Source organism: Solanum dulcamara, chromosome 10 (assembly GCF_947179165.1).
Source record: "Solanum dulcamara chromosome 10, daSolDulc1.2, whole genome shotgun sequence".
NCBI lineage: Eukaryota > Viridiplantae > Streptophyta > Magnoliopsida > Solanales > Solanaceae > Solanum > Solanum dulcamara.
Window position 1 is genome coordinate 6,153,741 of NC_077246.1, and position 19,042 is coordinate 6,172,782.

The window sequence follows — 19,042 nt, forward strand, 5'->3', positions numbered from 1 at the left end:
TTCCATTAATAAAGAAAAAGAAGAAAAAAGAGTACAACACATTGACTTTACGGGTGTATTCAGAGGAAAATAATTGAAATGACCTTTTTTTTAGTAAAGAAAATAAATTTCATAAATAATACATGGTGATTATGTTTTCTCCACCATTCAAATATATTTCATTCTCATTCACCCTCATAGCCCCAATTCCGACCACTCCTACCCCATCCCCATCTTTTATAGTATTTGTCTAGGTTATATATAAATTTTTTTAGGACAATACTTTGCATAAGTACCCCGAATTATGACCGAAATTTCAGTGATACACCTTAATTTAATTAGGGTCCCTATTACCCCCAAACTTATTTTTTTCGCATTTTCATGCACCCTTTGTGCTGACGTGGTCACCTTCAACAAAGTAAGCTGGTTGTGTTTGTACACGCGCGCCTGGTACTAAGTAAATATTTCTTTTTATTTTTTTAAAAAATAATTAAATTTTTAATTTTTTTTGACTCTTTTAATCTTCTTATTTTCTTTATCTTGTATTTAAATTAAGTTAATACACATATTTTTTTAAAAAAAATCCTTGTATTTAAACTTTTTTTTTTACCTTCATTCATGGTCTTTTCTCTTTTATTTTTCTATTGATTTTATTTTCTCTTTTTATTTTTTTTTGTATTTCCTTTTGATTTGATTTCAAATTTAACTCCAAATGTCTTGTATTTAAAATAAGTTAATTTAGAATGCATATCAAAATAAGTGAAGAAAATCAAATAAAATAGAAAAAATTAAAACGTTAAAAATAAAGGACACTTTTTAATTATTTTTTAAAAAAACACATATAACTTTTTAAAAATATTTAAAAGTGAAAAGATAAAAAATTAATGAAAAACCAAAAATTTAAAGTGAGGAAGAAATTAAAATAAATATTTTACATAAAAAGAAACAAAAATAATTAAATATATGTAAATTTTAATATCAATAATTATATGTACTAACTAATTATAAAGTTACCAATTAAAAATGACATGTGTTCAATTTTTTCACTCATTACTTGCTTTCAAGAGAGTGTGCACACTCTCTATGCCACATCAACTTTTAGGATGTATTTATTCCATTATAAAATAATTTAGGGGGTAATAGGACCCTAGTTAAGTTAATGTGTATCGCTGAGATTTCAATCATAGTTCAAAAGGAGTACTTATGCATTATTCCTATAATAAAAGATAGGGAACTCTCATCCCCTTCACATAAAATCATATAGAATACCATTTGATAGACATTCAAAGGGATGGTTTTTGATATATTTGGCTTACATTTGAAACGTGTTTATTAATTTCTTATTTTTTGTCTCAACTCAAATACTTTGACATAAAATGAACGGAAGGAATATGAGCCATGAGGCATAAGCAAGTATGAGTCAATCATTGTCTATGTAACAATTGATTATTATATTCATTAGTTTGATATAAACACGTAAATAAGTTTTGACTCCCTCTTTTGGAATGAGACTTGCTATAAAAAGAACATATTTGGAGGCCAAGATGTTAACCAAGTTTAGTGAGGAAGAGGAAGAAATTAAGTATGTCTATCAACAAAGGCACTACTACACGTGCTTTGTTAGTGATGGTTTTAGTTGTGTTCTCCATGAATTCTTGGTGTGAATACGGTGAAGCAGCAAGAATATTCTTAGACTTCTCCACAAGTATTCAAGGTGTTACATTTCTTCCTTTTTTTATTCTCTCTTATTCTCTCCTTGTTGTTAATTAAGTCGTCGTCGTTGTAGGAACTTACATTTTAAATTTTGAATCCGCCTTTAATCATTTGATGTGTTGAAATTATGATGGCAGCTATGCGAAGGATGGACAGCCTGGGCAGCAGCCACCGCCGGAGCACCAGGGCATCGCCCCGTGGGGGCAATCCTTCCCCGGCAGCGAATGTGAACGACCATGTCCATCACTAGTGCTGTATCTCTATTTTGTTGTGGACTTAATTCTCTTTTGTCATTTGATTATAGTAAAGAGACTTTGTTTAATTTTATTTGTGTTTATGAGATTTCAAATATAAAAGGAATGAAAGTAAAATTTAACTTAGGCTTGTCTGTCCATGATTAGAGATCTCGATTACAAATTCTGATAATAGAAAAACCCTTGATTGGGAACGCCTCTGTCTTATTACATGGATAACCATAGAAGGAAACATATAATAACAGAGAAATTAAGAAGATGGTCTTCATAATTTTCTCGAGCTAACATAATTATATTCAACTTTCAAGATCACAATGCAATATTTTTGGTTCATTGACTTTTGATCACCAAGAAATTCAAAAAGTCAGTTGAAGGAGCGCAAAAGTCATTGTTACAAAGTGTTTAAATTCAAGAGTTTATTAACGTCAATCTGAAAAGAGACGAGCTTAGACTCAAGTAAATGAACATAAATTTTTGTTCAATATTCAAGATTACATGTAGTAGTAGTAGAAGGAGGAGGAGGAAGGGAGGAGCCACAGGGAGAACCTAGCATAGCAGAGTTAGTCGCGATGATCGGGGTCAATAGATGGCTATTGGCAAGGATTGACATTCAAAAAATGAATGCAAATAAAAATAATTGCAAACAAAAACGAGGAGTTTATGTCATGATCAGCTTTTATTGAGACGAAAAGTTGTACGAAAATAACATAACTAAAAGCAAAATGTACATTTAAATCTTTAAAGCACAGCAAGAAACTAGCATCTTTTAACTCATTGCTGTTTGGCAAAACAAATATTTGTAGAGGAATCAAGTTTCACCACATTAGATGATGGTATCACTGGGAATTACTGCATCCTTGATAACGGTAACAATTCCGCTCTTAATGAAGTATCCATCTGACTCCCTGGCTGCTTCTTGAATATTGTCAATATTGATGATCTGACGATACAAAAATTCCTTTTTAGGGACTTAATCGAGCTCACAGCTCATGTGTATTGGTTCGAAAATTGGAAAAAAAATGTGTGATGACAAGAGAAGTCAGCAGTACATTTACGACCATATGCTGCCTAGAACACTCGGTACGTGTATTAAGTGAATGAGATTTTCGAACATCATTTAAGTTGAGTGGTAATAAGAGAATGATTAGTTAGCCAACCTTCACATTGTCCCCTATACGAGCATTCTTGTCGATAATAGCTCTCTTTATGTGACAGTTCTTGCCGATGCCAATTGGAACACTACCCTTTGCATACAGAAGCATCCTGTCAGCATCCGTCTGGACCAAGAAAGGAAGCAAAGTAAGTTTAACAACAAATCAAAGGAGGCATGAAGACAATTACAGAGAATTTATTTCATTTTTCAATTTGCTCCATGCTATCTCGCGTACAAAGTCCTTTTTTTTACATATAGTTTGTGAATTTTTAACCATGACCTCATAATAATCTGCTCCCATCAAAAGTGTGTCTTTGATAATTGTTCCCGCTGAAATGCATGATCTGAGTCCAATCACAGAATGGTGAATTTTACAGCTCTGCACAAAACAAAGTAACTATGTGAGAACCATAACCTGTGAAGTATGTTCTGGTTCACCGTATGTACACAATTGTTGAGGTTTAACTTGTGAAAAATTAAACATCATGACATGAAACTGGAACAAGTATGTCCAACATTCCTCAGAAAATGCAAGCAGCAATTATTTTGTCAAGTATTAGAGATGTCCCAAAATTATAAGACACCTCCCAGACAGCCAGCCTAGCGGGTGATAGAGGTGAAGTCCTGCGTGTTTGCTTTTGGGAATGAACAGAATATGTAAATTAGAATATGCTGTTGGTAAGAAACAGATTATTAATTACCTTGATGACACAACCTTCACCAATGACACTATCTGTGATATCGGCATCAAGCATCTTTGAAGAAGGCAAGTATCGAGGTTGGGTGTAGATTGGAGCTGAACGATCATAGAAGCTGCAAGGAATATTGAAGACAACAATATTAGTGCTTACGACCAGAGAAGAACAATAGATAATTGCAACTAACTGGAGAGAACTATCAGTGAAGTTACCTAAAATCTGGCACTGGCTTTTTCGTTATGCCCAAATTGGCATTGTAGAAAGCTTCAATGGTACCAATATCCTCCCAGTAGTCATCAAATAAATAAGCTTGCACCTGCACTTAGACTAGTAAGACCACTACAAGTAATACTAAAGAAATTTGAACATTTGAGTACAGATTGGTTCGTCATTATTTCAAGCAGTTCCGTGATGACTAGAAAAAAGAGATATATATACTATACAGAGACAAGGTAAAAGGAAATAGAGGAAAACTTGATAATTGTTTCACAAAGTTTAAACTATAGCTAGCCACAATAAGTCCTATAACCTATATTGCTCGAACTCTTCAAAAATGTCGACAGGTGTGTCGCGGATACTCCAAAAGTAGTGCATTTTGGAGAATCTGAAACAAGTGCGGAAACAATTTTGGAGAGTTTGAGCAACATATCATATAACTACTAGAATACTGTGGAAGTAAAGTTTCATATCCTAAAGGAAAAAGTTTTCAGAATTTAAATTTAAATCTTATGAAAAAAATGTAAATATAATTCTTCTAGTTTTTGTGAGTAGAACTGTAAATGTTAATGAATGAAGAATTTACATACTCGCATTCCAATGGAAGTTGCACCAGGAATTACTTCACTACCAAAGTCATTAGCTGCAGGAAATTTTTGCTGGAGGAGGTTTAACATCACATCTTTGGTAATGACATATATACCCATACTTGCAATATAAGGCTTCTCTTTAGCTCTTTCGTCATCAAGGCCTAAAATAGTAGTATCCACCTGAAATGCACCAAACACAAATTATATTCTTCCGGGAAACAAGATATTTGTACCATCTATTTGTGTATGTGTCTTTGTTCGTATAATATACATGCATGTTACCTTCATTGCTTTCAACTGCTCTCCTTTTGGTTTCTCTGTAAATTCAATGATACGTCCTTCTTCATCAATCTTCATAAGACCAAATGAAGAGGCACGTTTTTCATCCATTGGTAGTGCAGCAACGGTAATATCAGCATCCGCTTCTCTATGGGCTAGAATGAACTTTTCATAATCCATTCTGTACAGATGATCTCCCGCAAGTATTAGGAATTCCAGAACATTATGCTCCTCAAACAACCATAAATACTGCCTGACAGCATCAGCAGTTCCCTGAGAAACAAGTAATTTCTTGTTACACTAGTTTGGGAAGAAAACTAGTTAAATGGCTAATACTAAAATGCATGTCATAAGTAAATCAGAGAAGCTGAGCACAAATAGTAACCTTAAAGTGGCTTCAAACGTGCTTATATACTTGACGGATTGATATATTAGGTTATGATTTTCAAAAAAGACAGTCCGATGCACATAGTATTCCATGTTAGCAGGGTTCGGGGAAGGGCAACCTACCCCAATGCAAGCATTAGTGGGCTTGAATCCGTGACCTATATAGGTCACACGGAGACAACTTTACCGTTGCTCCAAGGCTCCCCTTGAAATCAAATCACTGCAAAATAAAGACGTGTGAAATGTGTGCATTAGGAAGAAGGTTAGGTACCTGGAACCAATCGGGGTTCTCTGGACTTTGCTGAGCAGCAAGAACTTCCACAAAACCTTCATTTTTGTAACCACCTATGTTACTTGCATAAGCCCGAGAAAGATGGCGATTTAGTGATGCAGAGTTGAACTGTGTGAGAACATAGATCTTGGATATGGTACTGTTAATACAATTGCTCACAGGAATATCAATCAGACGATAATTTGCTCCAAGTGGAACAGCTGGTTTTGCTCTCTTTTTGGTTAGAGGATACAGACGTATCCCAACTCCACCTCCAAGAATAATACCCAAAACACTCTACAACAAATTAGATTGACATTATAGTTGCTCTATTCAGTAAATACTTTCAAGCTTTGAAGCATCAAGATACCAAAACTTACTGCATTGATATTTTTACTATCCAACGGTACTTTACTCCTACAAACTTAAACTCATGGATGCGACACAGACACTACTAATGTCTGATAAACAAAAAAATAAAATTCATTATTTATTAAGCTCATCTGTATCAATTATAATTACACTATCCAGAAGATAATGCTAGTGTAACAGCTTTTGCCGGCAAAGATTTCATCCAGGTGAAAAAAAATATTTTTTCCGTCACAATTTATGTGACACATTTTTCTTTTTAGTTTGTCTTAAAAGAAACGTCACCTTTCTATGATTAAATTAAAAAATGACTTTAAAATTCTCCTTTTACCTGATGAATGCCTCTTTTCTCTTCTCTGAAGTCTACAACAAACAAGTGGGAGAGGCAGGATTCGAACCTCGAACCTACGTAGAAAAACTTGCCTTTTGAATAGAAGATGTCCATGAAAAAATATTTTTTAGAGGAAGATAAAAAAAAATGCGGGATGAAATGATTTATACTCATACAAATGTGTCAAATTTATTTTACACCACAAATTTCAGAACTCTTCCTTTCGTGAACATTGTACCTAAAAAAACAATGGGAGAGAGTGCAATATTTACCTCTCGACGGACATATTATACAAAAGAAAACTTTACACATACAATACACATTTACGCCTTGTTTGGATGGTTGTTACCAAGTATTGTATTGTATTATTAGTTTAAATACAATATTTATTTTAATTATTACTTAAATTTTATTGTATTGTATCGTTTAAATTCATACTTAGGTAACGACAAAAAGACTCATTTAATGTAACGACAGATTTAGTGTAATCACATCGTTACCTTAATATTTTTTTCTCATTTTGTCTTTATTTTTTATTTAATAATTATATTTCACATTTTACCCTACCTTTTCATAGAAGTTTTATCCCGTACCCTACTTTTCAAATCATGAATGTGTGACATTATGTAAAGACGGAGAACGATACTCCCTCCATTCCATATTAATTTTTAAGGTAATGCACACATATTAAGAAAAGCATTCAAGGACAAAATTTGAACCATATTTTCCTCTATTACCCTTTCATTTAATCAACCCCATAAAGACGATTAAATGTGAAATCATAAATACAAGTAGTCCTTTATTGGAGTATAACTTTGTAAGTAGTGTAGTTTATTCCTAGAAAATTACAAAAGTTCATTAATGGAAAGGATAAATATGAAAAAAGTTTCAAACATTTCTATTAAACTTTGAACAATGAAAAAAGCTCTAGAAATTCAGTTAATATGGAATAGAGTGAGTACAATCTATCCAAACACTGTATTCATTAAAACAATATAGTACGATACAATACAAAACAATACAATACGATACATTATGAAACAATAGGTAACAACCATCCAAACAAAATATTATGCTAATTTGTATAATCAAAATTTCCAAAATACATCTACATTCGATTATTTTCGCACTTACTCGGCTAGCATCAGGATCAAGACATGTCTGTGAATTGTTAAAGTCAGAAACAGCTTTAGGGGACACGATAATTGCAGCGCCGCTATGAGAAATGCATCGTCCAGAACGCAATGACGCTGGTGAGATCAATTTGTCGCCGGAGAAATCTGACAATGCGAAAGAGAGACTTCTTGCAGGATCAGCATTATCGATTCTCTCATTGATTATAGAGTGAAGAAAAGGTTTCAATGTTCCCAGAGATGCCGCCATTGTTACTCCATTGGCTGCTACTCTTCTTACTGACCTATGATATTCAGGAACAAGTCAATATATCTGTTTAATTTTTTTTAAAAAAAAAAAGAGATACAAACTTAGTCTAATGTGGTATCTTATTTGAACAATTCAAATTAAACTCTAAAATATGAAAAAATTTATGAAGTTAAATATACAATTTTTAATTTCTTCTACAATGATATAGGAATGCATAAAATTTTCTTTGCAAGTTATAATTAATTTAATTCTTCAGCAAAAATCTTTTTATAACCTGTAGAAAAATACTATGATATGTATTGCAAAATTAAAATAAACTTTTTATTACTTTCTTATATAATCATGACATTAGTAATGCATTAAATTTTCTTTTCAAATTTGAAATTTTTAGTTAAATAACATAGAACTTTATTTGATATTTTAGAATTGTGAATCAAACTACCTAAAATTTATTATCTATCAATAAATTTTTTTAGACTAAAAACCAAAAATTGTATTAGAACAATTGGCTAACATTTTAACCACTTGAAAAAATATCCTCAAGTTATATAATAACCTGACTCTTTCCATATAGAGTTACTAGTTCTCGGACACATACGTTGTACATGTAATCCATCTCAATTAGCATAAACTTTTTAAATCGGTATATATAATACTAATAAATGTGTATAATGAGTAATTAAAATTGAAAGGGGAAAAGTTCAAGCTCAAATTGATGAATAATTAGTGAATATCTAATGACATTGTATGTGACATTGTATGATTGCTTTATGGATAATGATTATCTTGTAATTGATGTAGACTTAAAGAGGCAAAATAATATTAACAGTAAGGATTTTTTTCAAACTCAATCCTGCTTGCTTGTTCGGAAGGGCCTGGAAGAGGAAGTGATCCCCTGACACTAAAAACTAAAATCCCAAAAAGAAGCCGAAAACACAAAATCCCTAAATGGGGTAGCAAATAGTTCCTTAGAAAAAATATAAATAAAGAGATACTAAATAAAATCATAATCAAAATAAATAGATTAATAAATAGGTATTTTCTCTTTGAACGAAAATAAAAAAAATCTCAAAATAAGGATCAACCCCACCCCATAATCACTAAAAGGAACAGCATGAGACACTTACCAGTTATTCGAATTGGCATTACTCTAACAGCGAAATGCCCAAGAAAGGCTGCAATAAGAGAGAGAACGCCTCTAAAGAAAAAAGGTGACATAATAGGTCAGAATTTATTCTTAGCTAGAAGAACAAGAAATACATGGATCTATACGCAATCAAAGGATTTCTCCCCCAAAAAGATAAAAATTACCCTTGCTTTTTTTTTTACTCCGCTCGTGCGTGGCACTCTTTGCTGGAGGAGCAGCATATCGAGAAAAAAAATCCCCATCGGATTCAAACCGATGACTTTCTTAGCCTATTTCTAAAGGGCGAACTGATCAACTGTGCTAAACATACGACTGAAGTAGCATGATTAGACCTTCTTATCACTTTTTCGTCTAGCTATAAACTGAAAGAAAAGTCAACAAAGGCTACTAAGTAATGTCAAATTCAAAAAAGAAAAAAGTAGACTGAAAAAGTAGGCAGAAAAAGGAAAAGAATTTTCTAGTATAATTGAGTTTTCCTTTTCCTAAAAGGAAAATACAAAGTTTCCATATATTTGGCTGGTCCTTTTCTTATAGAAAAAGGTTTATGACTCTATAAATATAAGCTCATTCATTCTAACATGACAGTATTCACAATGTAGTTCTAAGGACTTTGAGAGTTTTGTGTAGGAGAGAGAGAGCGTAAAAATACAAAGAGTGTTATACACCAAAATAAATATTGTATTCTTGAGTGTCCTCTTTAGTAGTTGTTTCTTTTACAAGAAAGGAGTGTTAATTATTGTTTTCTCCTTGTATTTGAGAGCGGTGTACTCCATATCATAATAGTAAAATCTTTTACACCGTGATTTTTCTACTCTATTTGTTTGAGGGTTTCCACGTAAAATTTTCGTGTCCAATTTATTTTCATTATTTATCATCATATCAAACTTTAGTTGTGGTGCTTCCTCCCCCCAACAGTGGTTACAGAGCCCTCGGTCATTCTGTCTGTTTTATACAAAGGTACTATTTGTGAATAGTAAATTCGGTGAAAAGTACTATTCACGTGAATAGTAAATTTCGGTGATGGTATAATTTGTCATGATTGTTCGCAAAAATATTCAAAAATGGTCTAGAAGGGTGTGAAGCAAATAACAATATCGAATACAACAAAGTTTGACGTTGAGAAATTCAATGGGACTAATTTCTCATTATGGAAAATGAAAATAGAAGGGACTGAACGTGCGGAGTTTCTACTTTAAAGTATGCCTGACTCGTATGATCAACTCATCATCAACCTGACGAATAATACAAACAGTCTAGTTTTCGATGAAATTGCAGCCACTGTCTTAGAAGAAGAAAATCGGCGCAAAAATAAGGAAGACAAACAAGAAAGTTCGCAGCAAGCTAAAACTTTGATGATGGTGAGAGGAAGACCAACGGAACGTGGCCCTAGTGGGAGTCACAATCATGGTAGATCTCAATCAAGAAGTAAAAAGAAGATCAAGTGTTTGAGGACAGATAATAGAGGAGAATACACTGGTGATGAATTTGATAACTTCTGTAAATAAAAAGGTATTAAAAGACAGTTCATGGTGGCATATACTACACAACAAAATAGAGTAGCAGAGTAGATGAACAGAACCTTGTTGGAACGAACAAGAGCTATGTTGGCAACTGTAGGGTTGGAAAAATAATTTTGGGCAGAAGCAGTCAAAACCGCCTGTTATGTGATCAATCGATCATCATCAACCGCAATTGATCTGAAAATGCCAATGGAGATGTGGACAGGAAAATCAGTTGATTATTCTCGCTTACATATATTCGGAAGTCCTGCTTATGTTATGTACAACACCCAAGAAAAATCGAAGTTGGATCCAAAATCTAGGGAATGCATGTTCTTAGGGTATGCTGATGGAGTCAAGGGGTATCGCTTGTGGGATCCCACTGCCCGCAATGTGGTAATCAACAGGGATGTTGTATTTGTTGAAAACAAGATACAAGCAAAAAAAGGTAGCACTTCAAAAGAAAAATCAGAGACTACTACAGTTGAAGTTGAAGAAATAAAAGAAGTTTTAGTTTCTTCTGAAGCAGCACTAGAGCACGAAGAACAAGAGCAAGCTGAGAACGAAACTCCACAAATTCGACGGTGAACTAGGGAAAGAAGAGAACCAGTTTGGCACTCAGATTATTCTATGAAGAGCAATGTTGCATACTGTCTATTAACAGAAAATGGAGAGCCTTCAACCTTTCACGAGGCTATGAAAGACCAAGAATCATGTCTGTGGATGACAGCAATGTAAGAAGAAATTGAAGCTCTTCATAAAAATAAAACATAGGATCTTGTTCAATTACCACAATGAAGGAAGACCATTGGAAACAAATGGATCTACAAGATCAAACGCAATGGTAATAATCAAGTGGAGAAGTATCGTGCAAGATTGGTGGTGAAAGGATTCGCTCAGAAAGAAGGTATAGACTTCAATGAGATATTTTCTCCGGTGGTCCGACTCACAACAATTCGAGTGGTCCTAGTGATGTGTGCTACATTTGACTTGTTCTTGGAGCAGTTAGATGTTAAAACTGCATTTCTTCATGGAGAACTTGAAGAAGAAATTTGCATGCTCCAACTAGAAGGTTTTGAAAAACAGGGAAAAAAGAACTTGGTTTGCAGGTTGAACAAATCTCTATATGGTCTCAAAAGGCACCGAGATGTTGGTATAAAAGATTTGATTCCTTCATTATAAGCCTTGGATACAACAGACATAGTTCAGATCCTTGTGTTTATTACAAGAGATTTGGTGATGAAGATTTTGTTATTTTGTTGTTGTATGTTGATGACATGTTGGTAGAAGGCCCTAACAAAGATCGTCTTACAAATTTAAAGGCACAGTTGGCTAGGGAGTTTGAAATGAAGGACTTGGGACCAACAAACAAGATTCTAGGGATACAAATTCACCGAGACAGAAATAATAGGAAGATTTGGCTTTCTCAAAAGAATTACTTGAAAAAAATCTTGAGACGCTTCAAGATGCAAGACTGTAAGTCAATTTCTACCCCACTTCCTATTAATTTCAAGTTATCCTCAAGTATGAGTCCTAGCAATGAAGCAAAGAGGATGGAGATGTCTCGAGTACCGTATGCATCAGCAGTGGGAAGTTTAATGTTCGTCATGGTATGTACAAGACCTGACATTGCGCAAACAGTAGGAGTGGTTAGTCGATACATGGCTAATCCTGGCAGTGCAAGAGAAATCATACAAAAATGATCGGATCTTGGTACGCCCCGAAAAAGATATGAGGTGCTCGGAAATGGTCGAAGTAGTTGAATAGGAAGTTACCAAGGAACCATGCATAGCACTGAATAGGGAGCCGCCGAATACACCAGCCACGCCTAACATGTGAAATGGGTGCATAAGGATGTTGTGCTTAGCCTGGAATACAATCATGAAATTGAAAGTACCAGAGATTCCTAGAGGCATACCATCAGAAAAACTTAAGAGTATCTCGAGATATATCAAGGGTACCTCAGATGTTGCAATGTGTTATGGAGGATCAGAATTTACTGCTAAAGGTTATGTTGATTCAGATTATGCAGGTGATCTTGATAAAAGTAAGTCCACCACAGGTTATGTGTTTACTCTTGCTGGATGAGCTGTAAGCTGGGTTTCAAAACTATAATCTATTGTGGCTACATCTACGATAGAAGCAGAATATGTAGCAGCTACACAAACTAGCAAAGAGGCAATATGGATGCAGATGTTACTGGAGGAGCTCGGGCACAAATAAGAGAAGGTTGCTCTATTTTATGACAGTCAGAGCGCTTTGCATCTTGCAAAGAATCTGACATTTCATTCAAGGACAAATCACATACGAGTTCAGTATCACTTTGTCCGTGAGAAGGTGGAAGAAGGCAGTGTGGATATCCAAAAAATTCAGACTAATGACAACCTAGCAGATATGTTTACAAAGCCGATCAACAGTAACAAATTTAAATGGTGTCGATCTTCTATTGGCCTAGCAGAAATGTAACATTGTAGTGATTGGGTAGAAAGGATGGTGTGAAGACTTAATTGATTCTCAATTAAATCTTCAAGTGGGAGAATGAAAGAAAAGTCAATAAAGGTTGCTAAGTAAAGTCAAATTCAAAGAAGGAAATAGACAGAAAAAGAAAAAGAATTTCCTAGTATAATTAGGTTTTCCTTTTCCTAAAAGGAAAACACAAAGTTTTTATATATTTGGCTAGTCCTTTTCTTATAGGAAAAGGTTTATGACTCTATAAATATAAGTTCATTCCTTCTAACATGACAACATTTACAATGTAGTTCTAAGGGCTTTGAGAGTTTTATGTAGGAGAGAGAGAGCGTAAGAATACAAAGAGAGTTATACACCAAGATAAATATTGTATTCTTGAGTGTCCTCTTTAGTAGTTGTTCCTTTTACAAGAGAGGAGTGTTAATTATTGTTTTTTCCTTGTATTTGAAAGCGGTGTACTCCATATCATAATAGTAAAAATCCTTCTACCCCGTGGTTTTTCTCCTCTATTTGTTTGAGGGTTTCCACGTAAAATTTTCGTATCTAATTTATTTTCATTATTTATCATCATATCAAACTTTAGTTGTGGTGCTTCCTCCCCCCCAACATAAACTTCAACCCCGTTCTCTTACTTAGATGGAGAAATAAGTAATCAAGACTTTCTACCCTGCTTTTATTTTCTTAAACAATGGCGAATTACACTGAATTTTATCTTCAACCAAGCTTTTCCGTTCCGAAATCGAGAAAGATCACTCTGAAAAGTCAATCTTTTTTTATTATACGATATCTTTACCGTGGATGATAGAATTCCTCCTGGAAGCGAAGGCAGGAGCAAAGCCTATTGATTCACCAGTTTGCTAACCTACTTGTCGGCTACCCGCACTCTATAACTAGAATAGGTCTCTGGACTTAAAACCACCCGCTTTTAGAAGTCTGGAAGGATGTGCCTAAACTAATTGGACTTGCTTGAATCGATAGGCTTACCAGACTTCTCTATCTATCCAATTTATTTTGTTGCAGACTCTTCCCCACGCCTAGGCCTATTGAGATCTTTCCCTGCGAAGGTAAATTTGGTCTCACGAGGGGAATACCCGTTTCATCAAAACTTCAACCAGAAGAGATAGGCTCGGGTTCCTGGTATAGGTATAAGAAAGCCAATAGAGTTAAATAGAAGTATAGATTGTACTGCTATGCGTACTGAGTTGAGGTCCTCTCTGCAGGGATAAACTATCTTTTCCATGCTTTCTTGATAGATGAGATTTCCACAAAAGAAAGCACGGATAAGAATAATCTTAATATGTAAGGACTGAGGAGCGGAAAGTCAATCATAAGAGAAGAAAAGTTCACAGAAGGTTGGAAAATAGTACTCCTGGTTCACCGGACTCTATCACTGCAGGGCCCAATTATACTTAAAAGAAGAGTTTGATATTGGCTCAGAAGGAACGCTAACTATATGTTTAACATATATAAGTCGAACATTGTTTTCGGGAAGCGGCGCAGAAGATGCTAATAGCCTTGTTTTATGATTTCAGTTTCTAAAAGTATTAAAGTGCAGCCGTTGGTCTTCATATTCTGAAATTATATAATCAAAATATTAGTTTTTAATTAGATATTTAATCAGATTTTAAATTTATGAAGGGGAAAATGGTAATTCAACTTTGTGCTTAGGACCTTTCCACTCTTAGTATAATATGAGATTAGAGGGACATGCCAAACATTTAACATTTTAAAGTAATGGCTGCTATGCAGTCATTAGGTGGTGAGGAATAACATTAAAGAGTTGTAATAAATGGTGAAGTTGCAGAAAAGAAAACATAAAGCATGAAATCAGATTCACCTTCTACTCGCTTGTCAGCTATTGATCTACTAATAATTATTATATGTACTTATGTGTCGACGTCACGCCAACATTTTAAAGTGTAATAATATTTTACTTAAAAATAATTAATATGAATTGTTATTGAGTAACAGAAATGTATGTGTAATACTAATTAAAGTGACATGTGTCAAGAAGAATCAACATAAATTAATTCGTAATAACAAAACAAAACAAAACTTTCAATAACAGAACAACTTGAGAAATTCTTGCAAAAGCAAATCTAGAAGAAACAATCAACATAAATTACAAAATCATAAAACATCACATAGCATGTATCATACTATTAATTTTTGCTCATCGTCATCTCATAACCATTTATTAGTGTTTATGATTAAATTGTTTTGAAAGATATATCTTTAGATGATGAATATGGCGAGATGTATTCGTTAAAAAAAATGAGATGGTTTTATTGTTTCCATCGAATCTACTCGACGAATTCGATAAATATCATAAATATTTTTAAATAAAATTCATGTATTTATTTAAAAACATTATTGTTTAACTTAAAAAAAAAAGATAGAAACTTTATGTAATTTGGTTTCTTATTTGAACAATTCAAACTAAACTCTAAAAAATATTTTATTTATTTATGATAATGAAAAGTTATTTATTATATGGAATTAAAATCATTTTCAAGCCATTTTAATATATAATTATATAATTTCTTGTATAGTAAAATAGGAATTCATAAAATTTTCCTTGCATATTATCAAGTTTTTATTTCAATATCTCAAGTAATAATTAATTTAATTTTTCAGCAAAAATCTTCTTAACCATTAGAAAAATACTACTATATATATTACAAACTTACAATTAATATTTTAAAAAGTCCATTTATTTCCTTATAAAATCATGACATTGGGAATGTATTAAAATACTGAACAAAATATGATAAACTCACATGTGACTTGTGAAAAAAAAAATTAGTTTAATCATATATTGCTAATCATTGGTTATAAATGTGACTTACTTATGGAAAATATCTCATTTTATGTAACAATTTTATACTTTTATTTTGTCTAGAAAATAACATTGTTTGTTTTTTTTTAAAAAAAAAAAAAAAGAAGACGTTTCTCTCGTTTCAGAGACTGTATAATTTTAGCACCCATACCCAATTTTATACTTTTATTTTGTCTAGAAAATAACATTGTTCGTTTGTTTTTTTTTAAAAAGACATTTCTCTCGGTTTCAGAAATTGTATAATTTTAGCATTCATACTTTAGGGCTGAATTGAATGAAGTAAGATAATCAATATCACTTATCTAAAAGCATAATTTTGATATTGTACGCACATTTATTTACATACCAAAGGCTTATTAATTTTTATAAAACTATGTATGTGTTTTGTTAGTTACCTAGGCATTATTGTGTTGGACTTCGATTAGGAATAATAGTACTCCCTCCCACCCATGTTCAGTTGTTTTGACAAACTGAATTTATTCAAAGTATGTATGCCTTAAAAATAAAAAAAATAAAAAAGTTATTTATTATGTTGATAATGCTCAGTGAAGTTGGTTTTGATGATTTGACAAACTCAGGGAACAGGTAGAGGACCTGGTCCATTTGAGGACATCTGCTGATAACGACAGCAGACAAATAGTACAAAACAGATCCTGCCAAGTTTGCAGGTTTGTGTATACACGGCCGAGTCCCTGTGCAGAAGTCCAGTTGTCTAACCAATACAAATCGTCCAACGCATGGTATATCATTGATATATACATTCTTTACAACATTTTTCATTTGGCTTTTTGAAATCACTAAAAAGAAAATATCCATTTAAGCTCATGCTCTCAAGTATCTGAAATTTGCTCTTGAAAAAGACCAAGGATCTGATAGAGTTATCAGTGTTTTATTCTTGTTTTAGAGTTGTAATTTCTTGTTCTTAATCTTGTAAGGTCTACTCCTAATCTGTAAAGGAAGTTAGATCAGTTCTTATTTCCATTTCTTTTGTTCATTTTTCGAAGTAACTAGAGCTAGTTATGGAGACCACCTGAACTCTAAATCATCTAGGAGGTTAGTGATTTTAGGAAGCAGTAGAGTTATTGCTTCAAATTTGTAACAGAGTTGTTACAAGGAGTGGAGAGGGATTGTGAGTACAATTCGTAGATTACAATAGCTTGTAATCTGAATCTTTGGCTTAGTTGTTCTAGTGTAGTTTTGAGCTGAAATCTTGTGGGACAGGTCGCAATTTTTCTCCCTTGAGCAAGGAGTTTCCATGTAAAAATTTTGTATCTATTTTATCTTTCTGTTCTTTAAGTTTCTGCACTAATTTTTGATAAGGAACCCAGTCCCAATTGTTCTGGTGGAAGCATACATCATAACAATTGGTATTAGAGCAGGTTTTCTCTATCTGGTTAACACCAAGAGAAGTTCCTGTAAGAATGGCTCCTCCACTAAATTTGGAAGAAGGTCATTCGTCAACCAAACTTCCTCAATTCAATGGTCAATTCTATAGCTGGTGGAAAACTCGTATGCATGACGTTCTTATGGCTGAAGACAGTGAATTTTGGGACATTGTTCTTGATGGTTCGTATGTTCCCACTGTTGAAGAAAAAGAAGGAAAAGTTACAAGGATCATTCCTGAAACTCGTAGGAAGTATACTAAGGCTGACAGAAAGAAGATTGAGAAGAATTATAAGGCTAAGAAACTGCTGGTATGTGGCATTGGAGCTGAAGAATATAACAGAATCTCTGCGTGTGAGTCCACAAAAGAAATCTGGGACTGTCTGAGAGTCGCTCATGAAGGAACTGAGCAAGTGAAAGAATCAAAAGTGGATATTCTGACCACTTAATATGAAAATTTCACAATGAAATAAAGATAGTCTATCTATGATATGCACACCAGATTCTCTTCCATCACCAATGAACTTTGAAGTCTTGGTGAACCTGTTTATCCTAGCAAATAGGTCAGGAAGATTCTGAGGACTGTTCCCAAATTATGGGCTAGAAAAGTGGATGTAATAACTGAAGCAAAGAACCTGAAGGTTCTTACAATGGATGCCTTGATTGGGAATCTCCAAACACATGAAATAAATCGAGCTCAGAATAGTCTGAAGAAGGAGACAAAGCAGGAGAAAACTCTTTCTCTTAAAGTTGCTTCAAACGAACTCTCAACTGAGGATGAAGATATGACATATTTGACTAAGAGATTTCATAAGATTGTAAGAGGGCACAGAGGTTTCGTCAAGAAAGGTAACTCCAGTCGACTTGCCAATGCCACAGACCTATGTCACAAATGTGGAAAATCAGAGCACTTCATTAGAGATTGTCCAATGCATAAGGTTGAATACAAGGAATATGTCAAAAATGAAGCTGAAAAAAGAAGGGACCTTATACTCGACAAGAAGGGAAGGAAGGTTGTAAGCTAATTATGTTGTAAAAAGGGCTCTTACTGTATGACAAAACTCCTCAAGCGACTCTGATGAGTCTACTCATCCAGAAGATGCCTCCATGGTGATCGTAAAAGATGATGAAGAAATCTTTGACTCACTATTTGCATTTATGGCGCAGTTAGATGATGAAAAAGGTAATGATGATGATGAAACAAAAGTAACTCTTGCTGATCTTAGACAAAATTTGCACATCTACTTTGCTAAAAACTTGAGAAGCTTAGCAGCAATGTTGATTGACTCAGTCACTGAGTTGACAAATAAGAAAGACATGATGAATAACACTACTGATATTTTTCAAGATGAAAAACTTGCTCTAGTATCTCAAATCACAGATCTGAAAGAGAAAATTATAGTCCTGATAAGCAAAAATGTTGAGCTTTATTAAAGCTCAAGAATTTGAACAAAAGCAATAAAAATTGCCAAAATGAAGCCGGGAGTGTACAAGCTAAGCTTGAAAAAAAAGTTAAAAGTGGCTGAGATGAAGATGTATGATCTGGAAGAGCAGATAATGGTCTTCGTAGTTGATAATGTAGAGCTTGATATTAAATTCAAGAATCTGAACAAGAGTAGTAAAAGTTGCAACACTGAAGTTAGGAATAAAGAGGCTGAGCTTGAGGAGAAGTTGAATAAAGTTGAACTGAAGCTGAACTGAAGCTATCTGATCTGTAAGAGAAGATTATGGTGCTAATGGCTGATAATGCAGTGCTCAATCATGAGCTTCAAAAATTCAACAAGAAATGCTTAAAGGAAAAAGGTAAAGCTGATAATTTGCAGTTGGAACTTGAAGATAAGTTGAATGAAGCTTTTATGAAGTTAGTCATGGCTTTTGAAAGAAACACTCAACAAGAAGGAGATCTTATTCAGGCAAAAGAAGAGTTGAGAAAATCTTTGAAATGGACATCTTTATCTAAGATGCTTGAAAATATAACAAATCAAGAGCATAATGGTGGAAGAGGATTAGGATGCCTGAACATCAGTCCTCCTTACAATCCTCACAGCAAATATGTCTTTGTACCTGATAATATTTTGTATC

The 19,042-nt window shown here is 33.7% G+C and overlaps 1 protein-coding gene and 1 long non-coding RNA gene across 2 annotated transcripts; one reads left to right on the forward strand and one right to left on the reverse strand.

Annotated features, from left to right (window-relative positions):
- Positions 1 to 1,343: 1,343 nt before the first annotated feature.
- Positions 1,344 to 2,073, forward strand: LOC129871647 (uncharacterized). The gene is made up of 2 exons (XR_008762284.1): positions 1,344 to 1,693; positions 1,830 to 2,073. It is a non-coding gene; the product is annotated as an uncharacterized LOC129871647 (long non-coding RNA).
- Positions 2,074 to 2,603: 530 nt separating this feature from the next.
- Positions 2,604 to 7,649, reverse strand: LOC129871646 (glucose-1-phosphate adenylyltransferase small subunit, chloroplastic/amyloplastic-like). Its single transcript, XM_055946602.1, has 9 exons — positions 7,375 to 7,649; positions 5,541 to 5,837; positions 4,886 to 5,155; positions 4,604 to 4,783; positions 4,010 to 4,113; positions 3,801 to 3,912; positions 3,380 to 3,478; positions 3,104 to 3,223; positions 2,604 to 2,886 (listed from the first exon to the last, which is right to left on the reverse strand). The coding sequence occupies exons 1-9, from the start codon at positions 7,621 to 7,623 to the stop codon at positions 2,770 to 2,772; spliced, it is 1,548 nt and encodes a 515-aa protein (XP_055802577.1). The 5' UTR covers positions 7,624 to 7,649; the 3' UTR covers positions 2,604 to 2,769.
- Positions 7,650 to 19,042: the final 11,393 nt, after the last annotated feature.

Bases quoted from the DNA above. Each gene is read 5' to 3' on its own strand.
- LOC129871646 (XM_055946602.1), bottom strand. From the start codon at position 7,623: ATGGCGGCATCTCTGGGAACATTGAAACCTTTTCTTCACTCTATAATC. The intron at 5,838-7,374 runs GTAAGTGCGAAA...AATTTGTTGTAG, and splicing joins TTGATCCTGATGCTAGCCGA to AGTGTTTTGGGTATTATTCT. The intron at 4,114-4,603 runs GTATGTAAATTC...GTCTAAGTGCAG, and splicing joins CAACTTCCATTGGAATGCGA to GTGCAAGCTTATTTATTTGA.